Source organism: Artibeus jamaicensis, unplaced genomic scaffold, assembly GCF_021234435.1.
Source record: "Artibeus jamaicensis isolate MK-2021 breed Jamaican fruit bat unplaced genomic scaffold, CSHL_Jam_final contig_1127, whole genome shotgun sequence".
NCBI classification, from domain to species: Eukaryota; Metazoa; Chordata; class Mammalia; order Chiroptera; family Phyllostomidae; genus Artibeus; species Artibeus jamaicensis.
The window spans coordinates 994,780-1,017,182 of record NW_026521219.1 but is presented as its reverse complement, the minus strand read 5'-3'; the positions used below and the strand labels follow the sequence as shown (position 1 = coordinate 1,017,182).

The 22,403-nt window shown below is 36.4% G+C and overlaps 1 protein-coding gene across 1 annotated transcript in view; it reads right to left on the bottom strand.

Annotated features, from left to right (window-relative positions):
• RIMS1 (regulating synaptic membrane exocytosis 1) overlaps positions 1-22,403 on the bottom strand; it is a 425,147-nt gene that overhangs the window by 328,592 nt on the left and 74,152 nt on the right. Inside the window, exon 2 of the mRNA XM_053664034.1 lies at positions 18,872-18,952. Coding sequence (XP_053520009.1) covers positions 18,872-18,952 — 81 coding nt within the window. The remainder of the gene's footprint in view (positions 1-18,871; positions 18,953-22,403) is intronic.

Genomic DNA, 22,403 nt, shown 5'->3' with positions numbered 1-22,403 from the left:
CCTATCATTGAAAACAAAGACAAAATGTAAATTAAGTTACAGAACAAAGACACCTAGAGAGACCTTGTGGCAAGTTAGTATCTGAAAACTGTATGTAAAAATGGTCTTCTTTTCCCTTCTTTAAAATGTTGGGAACTAAGATTCAAAAACCTCTCTTCACAAAGCATCCTGGTGCTGTGACCACCTGAACATCAAGAAGCAGCTTTACATGTGACCGATCAACATCTCAACTAATTTTATTAAATCTAATTTTTCCTTAACCATCTTCTGTGTATTTAGATAAGAAGAATCCAATTAAAGTGTACTTGCTCATTCAAATTCCAATTAGCAGTCCACTGAAAATGAGCTGTAATTGTTTAAAAGTAAAAAGGGACTAAAGCACATTCCATATATCAGCCTTGCTTCTTAAACATAACATTGCTATTGCAAACCAGCACCTACAGCCCCTCAAGGTGAAAAGCATGCAGCTCTGCCCATGAGGAAAACCACCACATTCCAGCACAATCTCCCTGGCTAACATGGGGCAGGTGTTCTAATTTGACCTCTCTGAAGCTCCATGTCACATCTTAACCAAGAAGGCTAGACTGAATAATTCTTTAAGCCTTTCATTTAATGTCACGCTAGGAGTAAAGTATAATGAACAGGTTAACATGTCTGTGTATGTGTTTTGGTGGCTAGAAGTAATTTCTTCATTCTGTAAATTCCCATTACAATTTATTCCATGATCTATGGCTTTCCTAAACTCCTACAGTTGGGTTGGCCAAAAAGTTCATTTGGTTTTTCCATAAGATGTTCTAGTAGTGCTTACTTGTCTTTAACTTCATTCAAAACAATTTTGTTAGATTGTATTGTGACAGCTGTCATCAGTGTGCATTTAAGAAACTAATCAAAATTGGTGAATTTTTGTGTAGCCATTTTAATATTGAAGATGGAAGAAAATATGCAACATTTTTGGCATGTTATGCTTTATCATTTAAAGAAGGGTAAAAACATCTGAAACACAAAAAAGATTTGTGCAGTGCATGGAGAAGGTGCTGTAACTGATCAAATGTGTCAAAAGTGGTTTACAAAGTTTTGTGCTAGAGATTTCTGGCTGGACCATGTTCCACAGTCAGACGGATCAGTTGAAGTTGATAGCGGTCACATAGTGATGTTAAATGAGAACAATCAATGCTCCACCACAAGGAAGATAGCAGACATATTCAAAGTATCCAAATCAATAAAGTTATTGGTGAAAATGAAAAATATGTCTTTTATTTTGCAGAAATAACTAAATGGACTTTTGGGCCAACCCTTCATTTATGGTTTTGTTTTGTTTTTGTATATAAACATTAAAGGCTCTACTTCTCACTTGAGTATGGGACTGAAACTCTGCAACTAAACTGAACATCCTTGAAGATGGGATCAGGTCTGATACCCTCTCTGTTTCCTTTACAGTATTTAGCCTGGTTCTTGGTACAAAGCACGGGCTTATCTCTGATGAGTAAATGAATGCTGAATAAACTACACTCAGCTTTGGGAATATTCATTACAGATGTGGTCATCTGTATGACCTAAAAAAAGTACAGAGGATCTGGATTTTAGGATGTACTACTAAAAAAAGACATAGATAAATGGGAAAGTAAATGGAGCAACATTAGACAATTTTTAAAACACATTAAGATATTCTGAGTAAGTTGACAGAAAATTCTGTTATAAATTTAATTTTTTTAAATGTAAAAAGACAAGTGACTCACATAGTCTTGAGGCAATTCAAAAATAAAGTCTGCAATTTAAAGGAAGTCAGTTATAAAAATAAAGCAGTTACTATATTCCTTTCAGCATGGCTTTGAAAATGTGCCCTAGATAAAAGAAACAGAATTTTGTTGAGGCTGGTAATTTTGATCCTGGAAGAGACCTATTGTTATTTGTTTATGTATTCATTTTAGCTCTTTAAATATTATTTGTGATTAATATGTAATATTTCATACAGAAATACATTTTAAAGTATTCTTATATGTAATAGTGTTCTGTATTATCTTAACTGTCAAAGTATGTTTCATGAAGCCTTTTAAGAGTATGGCCTAACATTAATACATGCTATTATCTTAGAATATCACCTTGAAATAAGCCCAGTCCTTATTGTTCCCTGCAAGACCTGGCCTATGTCTGCTTTTCCAACCTCACCTTGGGCCCCCCATAACTCTACTTGGAGTGCTCTGGTCACCCTGGACCATAGAACATGCCCCTTCCCACCTGGGCGCTGGCTGCCCCTCCTACTGAGGATGCCCATGCCCCAGCTTTTCATAGACTGCTCCTTCCCAATCATCAGCCTCCAGGTCTCTCATAGAGACCCTCTCTGATCTCTGTATTTAAAGCAGGCCCATCTGTTATTTTCTATCATTGCACCCTATTCATTAAATTCCTAGCTCTCAACACATTCTCTAATGATTTTATCAATTTATCTACACATACATACCAACATATATGCACACAGGTTTATTTGAGTGTCACCCCCTCTAGAAACAAAAACATGACAGTGGGAGCCTTGTCTGTCTCTTCACTGGGGCATTCCTGGCACCTTGCACAGGTGACTGGTAGTTGGCAGATGCTCAACATGTAGCTGTTGAATGAAACAATCAATCAATGATCACCATCAAATGTAATTAAGAATCTGTGGCTCATGCTATTACTCATTTGGAATAAACTGATTGTAATTACTGTATTTGTTTTGTTTGTAATAAATTTCAGCTATTATGTGATCAAGTAAGTAAAGTATAAAATGTGACTATCCTTAAAAACACTGTACTTTTGGAACAAAATGGAATTTTCATGGAGGCAAGCCCATAGTGAATGAAGCCTTTTACATGTATTTAAATGTGTTGTAAATAAGCTACATGTATCAGTGTTTCATTGGCTCCAAGGATATGGTAGAGGTTATTAGGCAAGTTTCTAGAGTTTACTGAACTTGTGGCAGTTATAATGATGACAATGACAGTTACCAAATATTGAGCACTTGATATGTACTAGTTACTATTATAGAGAAGCATTATTTTTCAGTTCAATCATCGTAATTACAAAAGTGACACATTCTTGTTATGACAATTCAAATGAGAGTGATGTTCAAGCAGAATAATCTTTTTGTCCTCCACTCCAGTCCGACTTACAGAATGAACCACTATGGCCAATTATGAGCATATTCTTCAGTATTTCTTCCATTGTTTATGCACACCCTTTAGGTATAGGGCTCATACTGACCTGTTGGCAAATCATCTGATCAGAGCGAGGATCCCTTTCACTAGACTTGTAGCTATGCTTTACAAGTTCTTTACTAATTATAATAACTTGAATCAGTTCTATTTGGGCACATATTAACATACTGTATTAACAACTGGACACCATATGTAGATGGTAACACAGAAAATACTTTACTCATTCAAAGTGTATTTATATGTGTCTGATAACAAATATAATAACAATATAATAATAATAATAATAGTAATGGCTAATCTTAATTACAAGTTTGTTGTGCGCCAGTCGCAGTGTTAAGTTTATTTATCAAGGTTCATTCATTGGACAGGTGAAGACATTCGATTCTTTTTAAAAGCTTTGAATGATTAAAAGGATTCCACAGCAGGCAATGCCATAATTTACTCATTTTCTATTGCTGAATATCCCAATTTGTTGCAGTAAATATCCTTTTACACATATTGCTATATATCGCCACCATGGTTCTGTCAGAAATATTCCCATAAATGGAATAACTAGGTTAATGGGTATACACAGATTTTTAAAGTTTTATAAGGAATTTGACTAAATTTCAAGGATGTAAATAAGATAAAGGCATGAAAGCAGGAAACAACATGATGGGCCTATATTACAATAAGGGACTAAGACCCAGCAAAGCTGGTGGAATAATTTGGAGGGTTACGAAAGGCAGGCTAGTTTAGATCTTGATGTCAAGTGGAAGAATTTAGATTTGCTGCTCTAGGAAGCAAAGAACCATTTATAATTATTATTGTAACATTTGCAATAACAAGACAAATGATTAAGCAACCTTTCAGAACTGGAAGGAACAAATCCCAATGGTCTGCTGACCCACACATATTTGAGCTTGAGCATGGTGTTCTATTCCAGACCATATGGACTCCTGCTCTCAGTTTGCTCAGGAACTCCTTGAGTAACAGAACTAGAACAGCCCACTGTTCAAATGCAAATGCTGTCTCATCAACTCAAAATTGCTCCTTTCATCAAGTTTGAGAAATATAACAACAGCAAAAACCCTCTAAGGACACAATCAATGAGACACCACAGGCAACTTCCTTTTCCCAGCCCTTTCTCCTCTTGTCACAGGCTGAAGCCAGAGAGGCTGCTGGGGCAATCAACTTTGAGCCCCTGACTAATAAGCACACATCCCTCTCTGTCTGAACACCCTGGTTTTCAGTCCTTAGCAAATCCTCCTGGAGTGATAATGACATTCTGTATTCCTCATCAACCAACAGGCCCAACTGAGGGTGGACTTACCATAGCACAAAAGGTCAAGCCTCCAAATCTCTGTGGTGCCTGGTATTGTGCACAGGCCCCTTGATTTCTATAACTTTGGTTCTAACATAAAAATTAGCCCATCAGAGAAAAGGTGGAGTCTGAAGTGGAAGCAAGATGATCCATCACCTCTACCATACACTAAATGTAACCACCCCATCTTTTTCCTTTTTACTATCTTTACTTCTTCTGCCCACCCTGTAAATATTGATATAGCCTATAGATCCATCTTTTGCCCTCTTTTTAAAATACTTTGTACATAATCTCATCTGTTCCAAGAGCATCGATTCCACTTTTGAGCCAAGGACTCCCAATCCTCCACATCTGAATTCCCTTGTGAGTTGCAGACCCATACTTATGATTCCTTATTGGACACCTTTACTGAGTTGAAAACAGCCTCACTCAGCAGGAGCACTCACTGTATAACTGTTCATGGCCCTCGTCCACTTCAGTTGGTTGGTACCCCATTTTAACTGAGAGTGCCCATTCTGTACTGGTGGCTAAAATTATTTTCATACCATGCCTGGTCACAGCATTTCAAAATTAGCATGTCACAAACTGAATTTCTCAATCCTCTCCCAGTCTGTTATACATCCTATATTTCTCTCTCAGTGAAAAGAGCCACCATCAAACAAAAACTTCAGAGTCATTTCTACTTTCTTCTCATTTAACATCTATATCCAACAATCATGTCTAGCTGTTCTCCCTCCATTTGTGTTTCTAGCCCTGTTCTCTTCCCCATTGCAAGGCACTGTCAGTTCCTTGGCTCACACAGTCATCAAGTCATCATTTATCTGGCCTGGGGCCTTTGCTTCCTATCTGGCTCCTTTAATTCCAACATCTCCACTTCCTAAACCAGCATCTAAACTTATGGTTATAAAACACAAGTCTTATTATGTTATTTCAAATTCCACAAAAATGTTCCCTGATCTCATTCAACACAAATATGTAGGAATATATGTTAGATAAGGAATGAGATAGGACAGTGGTTCAGATATTATTTGATCATAAAAAAAACAAAACTTTCTTACTATGATATAATCTCTGTGTTAGACTAGAAATCTTGTACCTCTCTACTAGGAATATTAAACATTAAATAAAAAACTGTAGTGATTGGGGTTAACTGATATAGGACACCTAGTTAGATTTGAACAGATCAGTAACAAGTGCCTTTGTCATAAAAGTGTGCCCCGAGTATTGTCACGTGGGACACACATTAAAAATGTGATTTATCTGAAATTCAAATTTTTATTTATTAAATCTAGCAACACTAAATTTAGCAAATGATAATATATGCTAAAATAAAGACATCTGCACTACAGAACTACTACAAAGCAGAAAGAGTGATCTTTCTGGGAGGCCTAAGAAACCTTTGGGAAGGAGTGACTAAGTTAAAGTGATTCAGAGGAGTGTATTGAGTGTATATGGTGTGTGCTGTGTGTGTGTGCCATACATGTGTGTCAGACAACGTAAGGGACATTCCAGGCAGAGAAGAGAGCACTTACCATGGACAAAATGAGAGAAGCAATAGAATGTGTTTGCAGCACTGAACTACAGTTTCTACAAAACAAATAAAAATGTCAATTTATAGAGTTTGCCATAGAGTATTTAGTGTAAATACTCCCACTAAGGAAGATTTCCAGTAACAAATGGGATGTTACTTTAATGTAGAAATGGTAAAATAAGTGCTACCACAATATTTCCATTGTATAGTATTTCTACTTTGTATTCACTGGTTACGAATAACTCAAAAGCATAGTCGCATGTAACAAAATAATTAAGAAATGGTCAGTTTTGGCCCTGGCTGGTGTAGCTCAGTGGACTGAGTGCAGGTCTGTGAACCAGAGGATCGCGGTTCAATTCCCAGTCAGGGCACATGCCTGGGTTGCAGGCCAGTTCCCTGCAGGCCAGTTCCCAGCAGGGGACGCATGAAAGGCAACCATACATTGATGTTTCTCTCCTTCTCTTCTTCTCCTCTAAAGATAAATAAATAAAATCTTAAAAAAAAAAGAAATGGTCAATTTTGAGTATTTACTACATTTTTAAAAATAAAATGTACCTATAGTAAGTTTATATATTTTCATTTTAAATAGCTTATAAAATATTTTAAAATTTAACAGTGGGCTTTCAGGAACTGGTGTGGGCCATCTCTAAGCACCCTACTGTGTGTTGATAAACTTTAAGTCTGCATTGGTGGATTTTAAGTATTTGTGTAAAGAAGGGCAATGGTGGGCATGTGGAGGAATGGAGCCTCAAGATGGAAAAAGGAATGGAGAGCGTCTTCAATGAGGAAGGAGTCATGCAATTTTGTAAAACACATGGCTGTGAGAAGGCATTGTGGGAAACTAGGCAGCCGGGCACTGAACAGTATTTTATTCCTGGGCTATTAAGCCTTCAGGCCCATGAGAAGGCAGCTGCTCCAACCAAAGCTGAATGGGACAGTTTACACTGGTGAATGCATAGAAGACAAAAGGTTCAATTAAGTTTCCAACCCCAAGGAAAAGGAAAAGGGTCTGACATAAGAGCATGGCAATGAAAATGGAAAGAAAGAACAGATGTGAGAGAGGGTTCAGATTTAGAGCTAACAGGACACAGCGATGTTACATGGAGGGAGCACAAGGAAGGGGGTGTCGAAAATGTCTGGGGGTTCCCACTGGATAACTGGGAGAACAGACGTGGCACAGAGAGAAAAGAGAAGGTGAAGAAGAAAGCGTGTGTGTGACTGTGCATGTGTTTGGTGGGGTGTGTTGTGGAAGAAGTCACGGAGCTCGCTTCTGTCTTATTTGGGACCAAACAACATACTACTTGAGTGCCCTTATGCATATAGAAAACACCGTGTTGACTGCTGTGGACAGTACAGTGGTAAATGAGATTCCTCTTTTGTTAAAAGTGAGAAATTAGATGGCCACTCATCATAACTGCAAAACACCTAAATTTTATTTTCATTCACACACAAAACACTGATCTAGATCTAGATTGATTGCTATATCTATATATATCTACATATCTATATATATCTATATATCTATATGTATCCCAAAGTCACATTTTTCCAAGCCTGAACTTTTTTCATAATTATGGCACAAAACTATGTCTTGTGTTCACATTAAGTGACACTGGAAAGGACCAGCCCAACTGTTTTAACACTTTTAAAGCTTCAAAGTATACCAGATGGTAGAAATAGCTCTCTGACATTGTAAGGAAAGGCGAAGTTACACAAATCAAAGGGACAAACAGAGAAGGCTTTCATTCCCTTCCCTGATTCTCCATATTCTCTACTTCTTAATGTTTATCAGCTCATTTTAGCCTTCACAACAAAGGAGATAACAGAACCCATCTTGGAACCATCTGTCAATTGTACCTGTTATGCAAATCAAATGAAAGTATAATTCAAACTAAAAGAAAGCAATTTCTATCAAGTTCTAGTGGTATAACATAGTATTACATAGAACGGTAGATGAATTCCTGTCATAAAATACAGTCTCTACCTTCAAGAAGTAAACACTGCAGGTGGGGAAACAAGATATAAAAATGTTGTTTAAATTAATGAGTTTTTTTTCTGTTTTTGAAAATCATCTAAACCAACCAAAGAAAGTATGTCCCAAGGGCAGCACACAATTTATTGACAAATGACTCATATTCTTTGAGTTAAAGTGTTGCAGGAGTTCATCCTTAAGTTAAATATCAAGCCCTTTTTCTGCAAGCAATACCAATAAAGGCCTGCTTATTTGTGGAATTTGAGGGGAGGATTGAATGTGGGAGGTGGGGGTGGGTAGGGCAGGGGAAAGTAATGGGCAAAAAATGGGGACAACTCTAACTGAACAACAATTTAAAAAAAGAAAATAGATGTAAGAAGTCACTGATAGCAATTTTGTACATTCTTCTAGGTCTATAAAATTTTATATCCAACATGAATACCACAAACAGCATGACTTACTCACTGATAACATATTTTGCTAACTATACTCACAAGTAGAGTGAATTGTTTAAATAAGAATCCTAAGGGATTATTGTCTTCTTACCCTTCAAGGCCATAGCCCAGGATTGAGCAAGAAGCTAAATGTCAATGGATCCTCATGTGGATCACTTGAGATAGATGAGTTACCAGGAGTGATTGCCTCTAAGGGAATCTGGCCCGTAGGCTCATAGGTCTGGCGGCCTGGCTTCAAGTCCTGGCTTCACTCTGGTGGATATATGTGCATAGCAGGTAATTTTCATCTCTGTGCCTCAGTTTCCTTACTTGTAAAATAAAAATAACAGTGGTATTTAAAAAAAATTTTGTGAGGGTTAAATGAAAAGGCAGTACCTAAAACAAAACAGGATGTAACTATAGTTATGTACATACCACAGTTGATAAGAAAACCACAAACAGCTAAAACTAGGTACTCTCTTGCCCCAACTTTATGTATCATGAAAGTTGGTGAGAGGTTAGAAAATGTAAACATGTGTTCTTTTCCTTTTTGATGATCCCACATGAAATAGTTCTCTACGTTGTACCAGAGTCTCTCCTGTGGACCTCCCTAAGGCATCAGAGAAGTGCATACTTTAGAGAATATAATTCCTTAGATCTACGGGCCTTTTCCACTTCCTTATTTTTTTATTAACTTGCCTACGGCAACTCCTAGGTTCAAATTCTTGGGCATTTTTTCTTTTTGAGTCTCCTCTTCCTTGTTCCGTTCTTTCTTTAGCTACAGTCACTTTGCTACAGTCACAAAAGCCTGCTGCTTTCTCCTTCCAGATGAGTCTCTCATCCATTTCTTCTATAACCACAATTAGTATTCTTACTATTATTAACTATGTCGGGTCTATTTTAGTCACCTAATAATTGGTCTCTTTCTCTGTAGGAAGGCCTTATTATCATCCATCATGCAAACTTCTGAAAAACTGATCATCTTAAAATATTCCTTTAAGCTGGGGTAACTCCATATTCATATACTTTTCATGTCTTCCTTCAGAATAAAACCAGTTTTCAGAGCCTGGACTTCAAGGATATCTATAAAGTGGTCCCAACTCTTTTGCCAAATATGCTTCTCAAACTAGATTATACATTCAATGCCCCCTTTGCCTGATTGCTTCATTCTCATGCTGAACATTTTTACCCAAATCATTTTCTTAGTCACAAATGCCCAAATCTGTCCTTTCTAATTACGACTCATGCTTGAAGGAAAGCTAAAGTTTTTCTTTTCCCTCTGTAGCTTTTCCTGACTCCAGATCACCTCAGCAACAAGTATTTATATGTCTACTACCCACCTTTGAGGAAATTTCATGAACATTTTTAAGTAATTCATTTCACTTTTGACATTCACTTGTGTTCTAAGGTATCTTTTATACCTGCATAACCAGCAACTCATCCAATCTACTCACTTATCCACTCACACACTCACACACTCATCCATCCGTCCATACACCCATATACCCACCTCTCATCTTCCAAAATTATCTTATAAACTACTTGAGGGCAGAACCTATACCTAATACTACTGGGGGTGGGGAGAAGTCTTCCTTCCCTTATCCTCTAATTTAGTACAGTATTTGGAACATAGCTTATGCTCAGTAAACATTTTTTAAAGAATTACGGAAAAAATATCAGGTAACATATCAGTATTAACAGAAATGTGATAAAATGCCCAGTATTACTGGCTCTAGCAAGTTTTCCCGACATACACTTCTAAGTAAGGTCTCTCTGTGCCTTCAGGGTAATCTCTAAGGCCTTTCACAGCCTTAGCATCGTAACTGTTGTACTTTCCCTGTTTGCCTCTCTGTCAGCTTCATAAGCCACATCCTCTTAGATGTTTTCTAAGTCTCTAACATTTGTTGAATAAACGAGTAAAAAATGAATGAATGAATGTCAAAATATAGGCTATATATATGGGCCATTTGAAACAATGGAAATCTTATCTAATGTTGCTCAGAGTTAAACAGGACTTGAAAGGTCTGCTTTAGTTTGCCATTTCTGAAATTCTCTGACCTGTGGCCTCAATTATATGTTACTAGTGATGCTATCTAAAATCACTAAAGATATCCTAGACACATTCTCAATGTCTAATATTTGCTACATGCATTACAGATGAGTGCATTCGCTTATCTACCAAAATCATTTTTTACTAAATAAACATTAATTCGCTGCATAGTTTGTTCAAGGTCTCGTACATGATCTTTTCTTTTAATTTAATACCTTCCTTCTAATACCAATACAGAAGTAGCCAGTGGCTACAGATTCTCCTTCGGCTATAAGCTTCCTATTTTTGCACAACGACCATCTATCTTCTTGGCACAGGCAGGCCGTTCTGCCCCTCGACAAAAGACTGTAGAAGGAGCAGAGGAGCGAGCAGTGATTCACAGAGTAGCCGGGCCGGGCCCCGAGGCACGGTGACTTCCTAATAAAAGCATTGCCAATATTTATCTCCCTTTGTATCCATGCTACATAAGTTTTGGAAGAGAATTCCATTTCGGTAATACTGATATTAATTTTGATTTATAAAATTGTCACTCATCCCCACTAATCTTTATCTTTACTAAGCATCTCAATAGTACATACCAGCAGTTCTAAAATAGGACAGAATATCAGGATAACATGGGAAAATGTTCAAAATAGACATTTCTTGGCTTCCCTACTCAAGCGCAGTTTGGAGCGTTTGATTGTATGATGGGGTAGTGTAAGGCAGCATGTACCATTTTTAAAAGTGCCCCAATGCTTTTTCATACCACTTCTTTCAATGAGAAAGAGTAACAGATAAAAAAAAAGATGCAGCTATATGTTTTGACTGAATTGTATTCTTTTTTTTAATTGGGACAATATGAGCACACTGTAAGTGCTAGTAAATGTTTGTTAACTAGGTGACATGCTGAATAAGGTAGAGGTTATTCACTGCACTTTAATAGCATGTGTGACTATTTTACAGTACCTATCACAACTCTCATATATGCTCTCTCCTTTCACTCTCGCAAGTTTCCAATGAGATAACCAGAAATAATATTGTTCCTATTTTTCTGATAAGAAAAACTAAGGTTTAAGAAAGTAAAACACTTGGGCCAATGTCACCCAGCAAATGAGTACCACAGCAAGGACTAAAAATACATGGTGTAAGCCAACTCTTAAAGTTGACTCATTAGTCATTAGTCTCTTGCAAAATTCTTCTTGGCAACAGCATAGATTATCTGCATATTTTGAATCTGCCCTGTACTCTGAATCCAGATACCTGGACTCCAGGCCTGGGCATGCCCACTTCCCCCTCAGTGACTTATAGGACGTGTCACCACCAAGGTTCATTCATATCTTGTGGCCACACATAGGCCAAGTACAACCAGCATCAAAGCTCAGTTTTTGCCCCATCGCAGGGCTCAATGTAAAGCTACCATGAAATGTCTATCGAAAGTCTTCTGGGCTTGTAAAACCTTGGTGCTTTCAGAATATATTTTTTAAAATAATACTTTGTTCCTGTGGCTAAATATTGTTTGGCTTAAGATTGGCCCCAAGAAGCTGAAAGAATAGAAATCCACTGAGCTTGGGGCTGGTCCCAGGTTTAAGATGAAAGCGACCTTTAGGCTTCCTGATAGAATCAACAAAATAATAAAACAACAGGATTCAAGTCAGAGCTCTACACAGGAGGAGGAAAAAATGCATTTGGTCAATACATCTACCATTCACAAGAACAAAGACACAAGAGAGTATACAAGGGGTAAGGTTCTCCAATGTCAGAGTCACCAAGAGAGAACTGCTCAGATATCATTAACGGAGGACCTAGTTTAGCCAGCAAGGTATATTTGGTGAAAGGAAATAGTAATCAAGGTCGACAAGACATTGCGGTTACATATAAAATGACTATAACCCTACTCTTGCAGAACTAACCACACTCGGAAGTTAAAGAAGGCACCTTCTCTTCTGGGAGTCAGAGAGAAAAAAACACAATATTATCTTAAAATAGTTACAGCGGCAATAGGGGCATTGTAAGATTTGTGAACTGGCATAGAATAATTTGCCTAAAATATCAAAGCACATAAAGAAAATGAAGACTTGTAAAAGTCACATTTTTTTTTAATTCTGTCACTTCCTAATTATAACCATAAATTGAAAATGTCAGCATTCCTAGTGTTACCTTGTTTTAAGTTACTGGCTGTACTTACTTAATTCTAAAAGACAAAAACATGTATTTTTTTACTTGGAATTTTATTTTTCTAATATACCTGCTCACTATGATCCCTACCACAGGTAGTAATAAAACTACAAGTTGTGACATTGAACAACACCTCTTACTGTTGGATAAAAACAATTTTCAACTTAACAAAAAACCTCATTACAATTTTGAAATAAAAATGTGCCTAAAAATAGTATAGAAGAGGTTGTGGGTCTCTGAATAATATCTTCATCCATAATAAAATATATAGCTAAAGAGCCTTTGCGTATAAAACCATGTTCATTTTCTTCTTGACTGCATTTTACTTAGTAAATGAGATATCTTTAAAAAAGGAGCAATATTTTTGTATAGTATCAATTTTTGACTACTTACTTCCTCTAGTGTATACAAACACCTACAAAATGATTAAATCTATCTCAACAGAACATGAGAGTGAAAATCACAAAAATTATTTAAAATGGCAAACTCTAATTATGTGTGAGTTTTTACTTAATTGTATTTTTCATAACTTTTTCTTTAATATTTAAAGTTTCATACAAAGTTACCTAAAGTAATATAATTGAGATTTCTAAAATTCTCACTTACATATGCCACTGAAGATACATTTGTGTACATAAGTTGCTTAAGACATTATAAGACAATATGTACCTAATATTATATATTCAGTGAAGAGAAGACCTATTTAAGAATATTAGAGATTTACACACATGACTGGGAGTCTCCTCCCTTCATTATGCAATACAAATAGCCAATGAGCACATGGAAAGATGTGCAACATCACTATTCACTAGGGAAATACAAATCAAGCTACAGTAAGAAAACCATTCATCTACTTCACACCCACAATGAAGGCTATAACAAAAAAGACCAACAGTAACAAGTGTTGTCAAGAATGCAGAGAAACTGGAATTCTCTTACATGGCTGGAAGAAGTGTACAACGGAGCAGCATCTTGAGAGTTCCTAAACAATGCAAAGACACATTTACCACATGGCCCAGTAATTGCATTCCTCGGTTTGTACTCCAGGGAACAAGAACATACGTTCACTCAAACACTTGTACATAAACATTAAGAGCAGCTTTACATATAGTAACATAAAAATTGAAAACAAACCAAATGTCTATTAACTGATGAATAGATAAACAAAAAAGAAGTATGCTCATACAATGGAATATTGTTGGGCAATAAAAGGAGTGAAACACTGATATATGCTACAACATGAATGAATCTTGAGAAAATGTAAATAATAAAAGCCAGACATCAATAACCACATATTGTAGAATTCCGTTTATATTAAATGTTCAGAATAGATAAATTCATAGAGACAGAAAGTACACCAGTAGTTGCTAAGAGCTGGGTTTTTTTTTGGGGGGCGGTGCAAACGGGATGACTGCAAATGGACATTAGGTTTCTTTCTGAGGGTCAAAATGTTCTGAAGTTCCATGGTGGTGATGGTTGCAAAAGCTTGTGAAACCCACTCGACTGTACCCTTTAAAAAGGTAAGTTGTATGTATGATACGTGAATTATATCTTAATTTTAAAAAGCAGGCAATCACCAACAAGAACAAAGCAAAACAAAAAAGACTGAACTAAACTATGATCTACCTACCTCTCTGGATTCAATTTATTTCTAATAATGTCACCTTCCACTGTCATATAAACATTATTTGCTAAGCATATTTTTTGCTTGGTTATCAACTCTTTTTCTAGATTTTTACTTTCAAATGTCAACTTTACCAGCACTGGTGTGATCAACCATTCCAGTTTTCCCAGGACTAAGTGGGGGTTCCCAAGACACAAGACTTTCAGTACTAAAACATAGAAAATTCCAGGAAAACTGGGACGAGTTTATTCTTGAATGATCTTGCATAATTTATGGTATTTAATTCCACTCCTCTTTGTTTAACTACTGGAGAGATCCTCTATGCTGTATTTTACATTCTTTCCTTCTAACTCTACACCTTCCTATGCTATTTCAGTTATCTTTATGGTTTTTACTATAAAGTAATTGCTCGCAAATTAGTTTATCTCATCTAAGTCTCTCCTGAGTTTCAGATATGAACTGCCAACTGTCTTCTGGATATTTTAATTGGCCACTAATATACAAGTCTAATGTGAAACCTAAACTTGTTTTAGTACCTAAATTAATTCTCTTTTAATTTTATCACATTCATTTAATCTCCTGAGCTAAAGTGTGCTATTTCTTCTCTTCTTCATTATCACATCTAATGAATCATTATAATTATACTACCTGCAAAACATTCTCCAATCTGCCCTACCTATTTCTCCTACTCATTCCCACTAAAATCCATGATTGATACTGATGAATACACAAGTGAAAAATACACTTTGAAACACACAAAATCCTATAATGTTAGAGCAAAGTTTAAAATGTGGTATTTAAAAGTAAAACCAAATTAAGACATTTAAATTCCTGGTTATTTTGAAAAATATAAAAATCCCATAATATTATGTCCAATTTCAAAATACCATATTAAGAGTAAAGTGATGTATTGCTAATTTTCTCCAATTCCACAAGTGTCCTGTCCCTCAGAGATGCTGATGCAGTACTTCTCCTTCCTGTCACTTTTTTCCCTCTCTTTCATGTTTTATACCCATACTTACACCCCAAACACACATGAAATCCCACCCTTACACACAGCTACACACACATGAACAGTCATAGGCTCCAGCCTCTGACTTTATATTCATGCTTTATATTACAGCAGCACAAGCTGCTATGTTGGGCTCCTTCTGAAACTCTGTGTCCCAAACCTGCCTACCCCTGAAATACTCCTCCTTCAAATTTCATAGTAACTATCAGAGGGTTGTAAATACTTTCCCGACCACACCAACCCCAAACAGAGCAAACCATTTTCTCTCTCTTTTTAAACATACTTCTAGTGTTGCACTATATAGTACTATAATTTACTTGATTATATAAATGCTGTCCCCAACTTGAGAGGGAAGTCTTAAGACAGGAATTCTACTTTATTTATATAATGTATCATATACCTGAGGAATAAGAGGCATAAGACTCAATTTGTTGAACTCCACTAATATTTTTATATATTTAATATTTTAAGCGATGACAACTTACATGGCATGCTTAAAACATGACTGAGTGACATTTTAATAACTAAATAATCTTTGGATGTTTTATGTACACAGTTATCAAAGACATAATTATATTGACATGTGTATCCACCGATCTAGACATACTTGAGTGACCAAGTAACATAAGTGCAGTCACCCTACTTCCTATTTCTCTGTGTGCCACTGTAGCTCCCTCCCCTGCTTGGCCAGTGGTTGTAAAAAAGGCATGTGCAATCAGTCTCCTTTCCCTGACTTCTCATTTCCTCATCACACTCACAGAAATAGAGTCACGCACTTATGTATAAAACTGCTATGGCAAATGTCTCCCTTGACTTCTACATGGCCAAATCCAAAGGATGCTTTTAATTTCTGAAGTTATTTACTGATTTTCTGCTGTATTTGATACCGTTGGACATTTTCCTTATATCCATCTGCTACCTTGGCTTCTGGTTCTCCCACTTCTTTAACTATTAGTTCTAATTTGAGTTAGGGATCCTCTTCCTTTACCCATTCCTTAGGCACTGTTTTTATCTAGAATTCTCTCCAGTATTTTTTCCCTAATTAGATAGATAACCTTTGGTGATGGCATCTACTTTCCCATTTAACTTAAAGCTTCAGGTTCATATTATCTGACTACTTCTTGGACTTAACACCCTTCAATAAAGCACATGTACCAGAAAATTATCATCACATGAAAATCTGTACTACCCCCTACCCACTTGCCCCTGTGCCTGGTTTGATTCTTTAATTCTCTCTCTAAGACAACGGTTCTTAATCACCCAAATCAATGATACGATAGCCCCCCAAATATTTTCCTTACAAACCATATTACAGTGACAATCCCACTGGACTTCTTACTCAGGTCTTGAGATGCTTCCTTCTCACACCTTCTGCTTCTGCTATAGGTCAAGTCCTTACCATATTTCTATGGACTATTACAATAGTCTATTAACTGATTTGCTTGTCTCTAGTTTTGTCCACATCATATTCCTACACCATTTTCCCCACCTCTGCCAAAGTAGAGTACTACATAGTATATATATATGCACACATATACATAGAATAAAAATCTGACTAAACCACTCTCCTAATTAAAACCCATTTCCACAACCTTAGAATTAAGTTAGTGTTTATTTATAGTTTAACCCAGTTATTGTATATAGAAATCTAAATTGATCCTACTAATACCAGTTAGAGTTGCATTCTTATATTTTCTAATATATTCCATTCGACATTAAAAACAAACAAAAAACTAGCCTCTATTGATTTTCAGACTCACGAGTAAGTTAGGATTTAACCATTGAAAAACACTGAGCTACAAGCTAGAGCCCAAGCTTAATCACCCCCTACCTTCAGTTTGTTGTTGCCTTTTCAAAGCAACCTAGATGGTAGGGACATAGGTGGCATGCACCACTAGCTGAAGAGAATCAATAGAAAATAAGGAATGAGTGTAAATTTTCAATTCTTCAAGTCACCCAGAGAGGTTGACTATTTAGTTAGAAAAGTATATAATAAGCAAAGGGATTGCACCATGTTTCCACAACTCTAAGTCTATGGAAAGTAAAAAATAAATACATAAATAAGGGGAAAATCTAAAGTCTTGTTGAAAGGAATGACAATTTAAATGGAACCTCAACATGCGGATCATATTTTAAAATAAATGTGAACTCCTCAAAATATTTCCAAAAAATTGCTTGAATTATACGTAAAATATTTTTATGACCTAGAACATAGGATCGAATGTGCAAATCATAAGTTTTTCCATCATCAGGAAAATTGCTTTACAGTATTAAAAAATGGCAACATCATTAACAGTACCTCAAGCTTTGTACTTATTTTCAATGTACTTATAAATCACCTCTACTATGTACTTATTTTCAATGTACTTATAAATCACCTTTACTATGGTTAAATCAAAATTATTTTTATTCCTTAAAAAATACTGATTAAACGTAGAATGATTTTCAAGTATACTCACTGAGATAAAATTTATAACCATCTATAAAATCTATACCCTTATTTCAGGACACTTATAATAAATCTATAAGCATCCTGAAATTTATTTAATAAAATGTTATATCCTAAAGCATAAATAATTTCAAATTATTTATGACTGTATGTAGGATACAAAATGTAAGCATTTAAATACATCATTTAACTTGAGTCTTTGCCAATGTTAATAAAAATTACTTGTCACAGCAAAAGTATTAAAAAATTTACTTTTCCTCTTGGAGCCTTTTTAGAATTTTATCATTTTATTTTGGTTTTGCTTCAAAGAATTTTCAGACAGCTAAAGAAATCTATTTAAAAATCACTCTTAGGACACATTTCTTCAAAGACTTTTTGCTAAAAATCTTGGAAGGAGGTATTTCTCCGGTGTAACTACTTGGCGACAGTGGTTATGCTAAGAGTGTTGCCTCTGCTGAGACATTTTAAGGGACTGTTTAATTCTTCTTACCAGAAGCATAATTCTTCTCAGAAGATTGACTATATCGTGTTACTCTGCAGAATTTCAAAGCTCTTTACATTTTATCTAATCAAAATCCACATTTGCAACCCAGAGTCAACTTATTTGGTTTCTTCTCTACTTCCTGCTTTCCCCTCTGGCTGGTCATTTAACTCTTCACTAGAACCTACACATGAGGTTACGATAATACAAATAAAAGCAGGTGGGCAACCCCCTCTTTCAGAGTGCCCACCACCTTTAAATAACTAGTGTGAAGGTGGGTGATAGACTTCCTATGCCTTTCCCTTATTCACGCGCCCCACCCCTCCCTGTGTACCTTGACCCCCTACTTCCCCAGAGTCTTAGTCTCCAGCCCACATGCATTCCAAATCCAATAGGTATAGAATTTGTCACCCTAGAGCCCCCAAAATGTGTCCCTTTCCTCTAATTAGTTTTATGCTCCTAATACAGTATTAGAAATATCATTTAACAAGTATACTCAACATAGAGCTCATGCTTCCAGATCATTTTATCCAATTCAACAGTAGCCTTTTTATTACACATACATACATGAGAGTAGCTATGCCCACATGCAATGTGAATTAATAAATTTTGCAACCAGTGATTTGTGTAAGACGACATTTTCAGTCAATAAAACCAATGCCATACTCACGGTGAAGGTTGGTGGGGCTGGGTTTCAGCATTTCTTGGTGTTTTGCAGGCAGCAGGCTTCGCCATGTCCCTGACAACACACCTGGGGCGCATGATAGACAGCACAACGCACTATTAATTATAAAAAGGGTAGAACAAACCTGGAAATTAAACACGGCACTAAAAACACAGTCTGGGGGGAAATCTTTGCAAGCCCCTTAAACATTAACCTGGAGGCCCTAGAAAAGCCCTTAGGGCTAGAAATCGTTGACTCGGGGTTCCAAGAGCTCAGTTATACCCAAATACAATCTGTGCTGGCCTCTCTATTTGACTTTCCTTTTAACACCAATAAATGATTGTCAGCAGCTCTCCCCACAGAAGAAATGCTACTGAAAGCTTTGGCCTCGCCATATGAAGACATCTGAAAACTTTAAGAATAGGAACAGCTGTTGTGATGATATGTTAAAAGAGGAGCAGAATTTTCTGTAGCTTTGGCTATTCATGAAAAGATATGGACTCCTGTTTCATGCCACCATCACAACACGGGTCTTCCTCTTAATGCAAGAAGAGACCTTAGAGGCCTCCAGACAGCCTCAAGTTCAAAATCCCCTTCAAGCTAAAAAAAGGGGAAGAGTTAGAAGACAATATCTGCATATAAAGCATGTGTGTCATGTGTGTGTAAAATAAATAGAGAAGATGCATTCACAATGTGAAAAAGTAGTAAACGGTCTATGTGTCTTAAGTCCCCCACTACAGGATAAGTAAATGCAGAGGGCAGGTGATATAACAAAGTCCCAAAGGGCAACAGAAGGACACACTCTTACCCTCATGTCAACAGGGCTTACAAAGCACCCGGGGCATTAATGGGTGAAAATCACAAACACTCCCATAGCTCAGATATTCCTTCACCTCAAAAGCTTTAAAACAAACATTGCTTTAAATAGGGGTGCCTTGGTTATAAAGCTGAGACCCTCACATGTTAGACTTTTCTAAATGGAAACACCTTCTCGGGACCCAGGATACTCAAACATAAATTGGGTTCTTAAACTTTCACGGAGGTTTCTTGGAGTGCTGACTATACTACTTACATTTAGGGCCAGTCATGTTTTTTCAGAAGCGGATTAGTGGTGAGGCAGTGGCAGATAAACTTTCCCAAATCAAAAAGCTGCGAGGGCTAAATTCTCCACTTCTGAAGGAAATGGTGCAGGGAAACACAGACACAACGCACACAAATGTGCACACAAACACACTGCTCCACCAAACGAGGTCAAGTAAGACTTGAAATCAGTATGTGACGTGACGAGCAAAGAAAATGGTGCCAGTGCAAAGCCTCAACACACGCCCCTCTTGGGGTGAAGATAAAAAAGTGACTTGTCAAGAGATAATGCTAAACTCTTAATGGACTGGTCAAGAGATGTGAGTCCAGAACTTCTACCAGAACCATAAGACCTTCTGTTTTGTTGCGGTTGTATAGTAGGAGACAGCCACTCAGTCTGCGGAGTTAGCAGAACATTCAACAAGGCAGTTGTTAGGGCGAAGTAACATCCTAGGATTTATTAACTCTGACGTTTTAATCTGACTTACATAGAGTGGAATGTCCAGGAAGTTAAATTTCATAGCACTGGAAAATCTTTAGCAATTCTAACCCAACTTAAAATAGCACATATGGCATGTTTTAAACATGGACTGGTTTGTGAAAATATCGGAAATATCACCAAGTTTAAAAATTTTTAAAGAACTTATCTGTGAGAAACTATATGCAACTTTCTATCTTAGTTCATTTTCTTTTTTCCTTAAAGTTTCCGATATTTAATGGCAAAGCTTTGAAATAAATCAGCTACTTAGTTTTCCTTAAATATGATTTTAAGTTGATTCTTTTCTAATAAATGTGGAATACCAGCATTAGGGTAGGTTTCTAAGAAAAACTTTTTTTTGAGGGAAAGACAGGGAATAAGAAACAAAAGTGGTAGGTAGAAAACAGACAGGGAGGTTAAGAATAATATGGAAATGAAGAAGCCAAAAAGAACTTATGTGTATGGCCCATGGACATGAACTAAGGGGAAGGAGGATGTTGGGGGTAAGGGGGTTCAGGGTGGAGGGAGATAAAGGGGAAAAATGGAACAACTGTAATAACATAATCAATAAAATATATTTAAAAAAGAAAACTTTCACCTAATCTCAAGTACCAAGTAATTTTGCTTTAAAATTATAATGGTTGACATACTACTGTGTCTGCTCATACCATAGAATCATTGAAATGAAAACATTATTTAAATGTGTGAACTTTTAAGTTTTATTAGATAATGAAAGTAAAAACATAAATACCCAATAGCAATATATTTAAAATTAACTCATATATATATACTTAATTTAAAATATATTTACTTGAATCAGTTAATATGCTTTATTTAATTTTAAAAAGCAGGAAAACTATATTTTTCAGGCTAACATATATCCTGAACCCAGGATTAAAGTGACATAGCTAGCTACTGAATCTGAGTTTTTAGGGGGAAAATCTATTTATTCCAGGTTGCTAATTGTTCGACCAATTTAAGGGGGCTCTAAACTATGGTAATATATATTTTACAATATATATTCCTACATTTTCTAATTTGACTTCTTTTTAGCCAAAATTTTTTCTAGATATAAGAAAGCCCTACACTCATATACATGGACACATAAAGAAACATGCTATACTTATAAGATTTTTGTTAGCCTACATAGATTAACATATCTCTAAAATTATAATCGTTGTGTCTGGCATATCACAGTTTGGGGGGTAAAACATAAGAGTTTTGACAGTTCTAATGTTTAGAAAATGTTTGGCCCCAGCACTTTCTATTATGTCCCATGCATTAAAGTTATTATAATAAGACAGACCCCTCACACTCTAAGAAACACAACAATGACGTCTCAGCATGTTGCAGTTATTTCTCTACATATGATTTATTCCTTCAGCCAGACAGAGGGAGGACAAATGGTGCCACAATGCTGACTTCCCAGACTTACTACAGGCCGAGAGACTAGGAATTCAAAGTTTTAACCTCTTATTCTTTGCAAAGTATTTAATTACTTAGGGATTTATCAGAAGTGGGCTCCTAACAGTCTTCAAACTGCACATGAGCATTCCCTCACTACTCAGGCATCACTGAAGATTTATGCAAATAAGACTTTCTGCAACCACCTCAAGGGAATGCTCCTGTCTCCGCCCTCAGTGCTGCTGGGTTTTATGAATGACTGTAATCAATGCGATGAATGGCTGCCAACTGCCCACTCAGCCACTTCTACTCTTCCGTGCACTACACACGGGAGAAACTAGCATTGCCATAAGCCTGCTGATGAGGCTACGAAGCCTTTCATCTCTCCAAACAAGAACTAAGTGTGCTTCCAAATACAGTATGTAAATTAAAAATCCTCAAGGCCTCACCAAAATTACAATTTACATAATTACTTTCTCTCTTTTTAGTTTCCATTTTGGTGCTTGCAATCACTAGTGCCTGCCCCTCCTACTTCTGCTGGCTCCCCATCTGCAAAAAAAAAAAAAAAAAACCCAA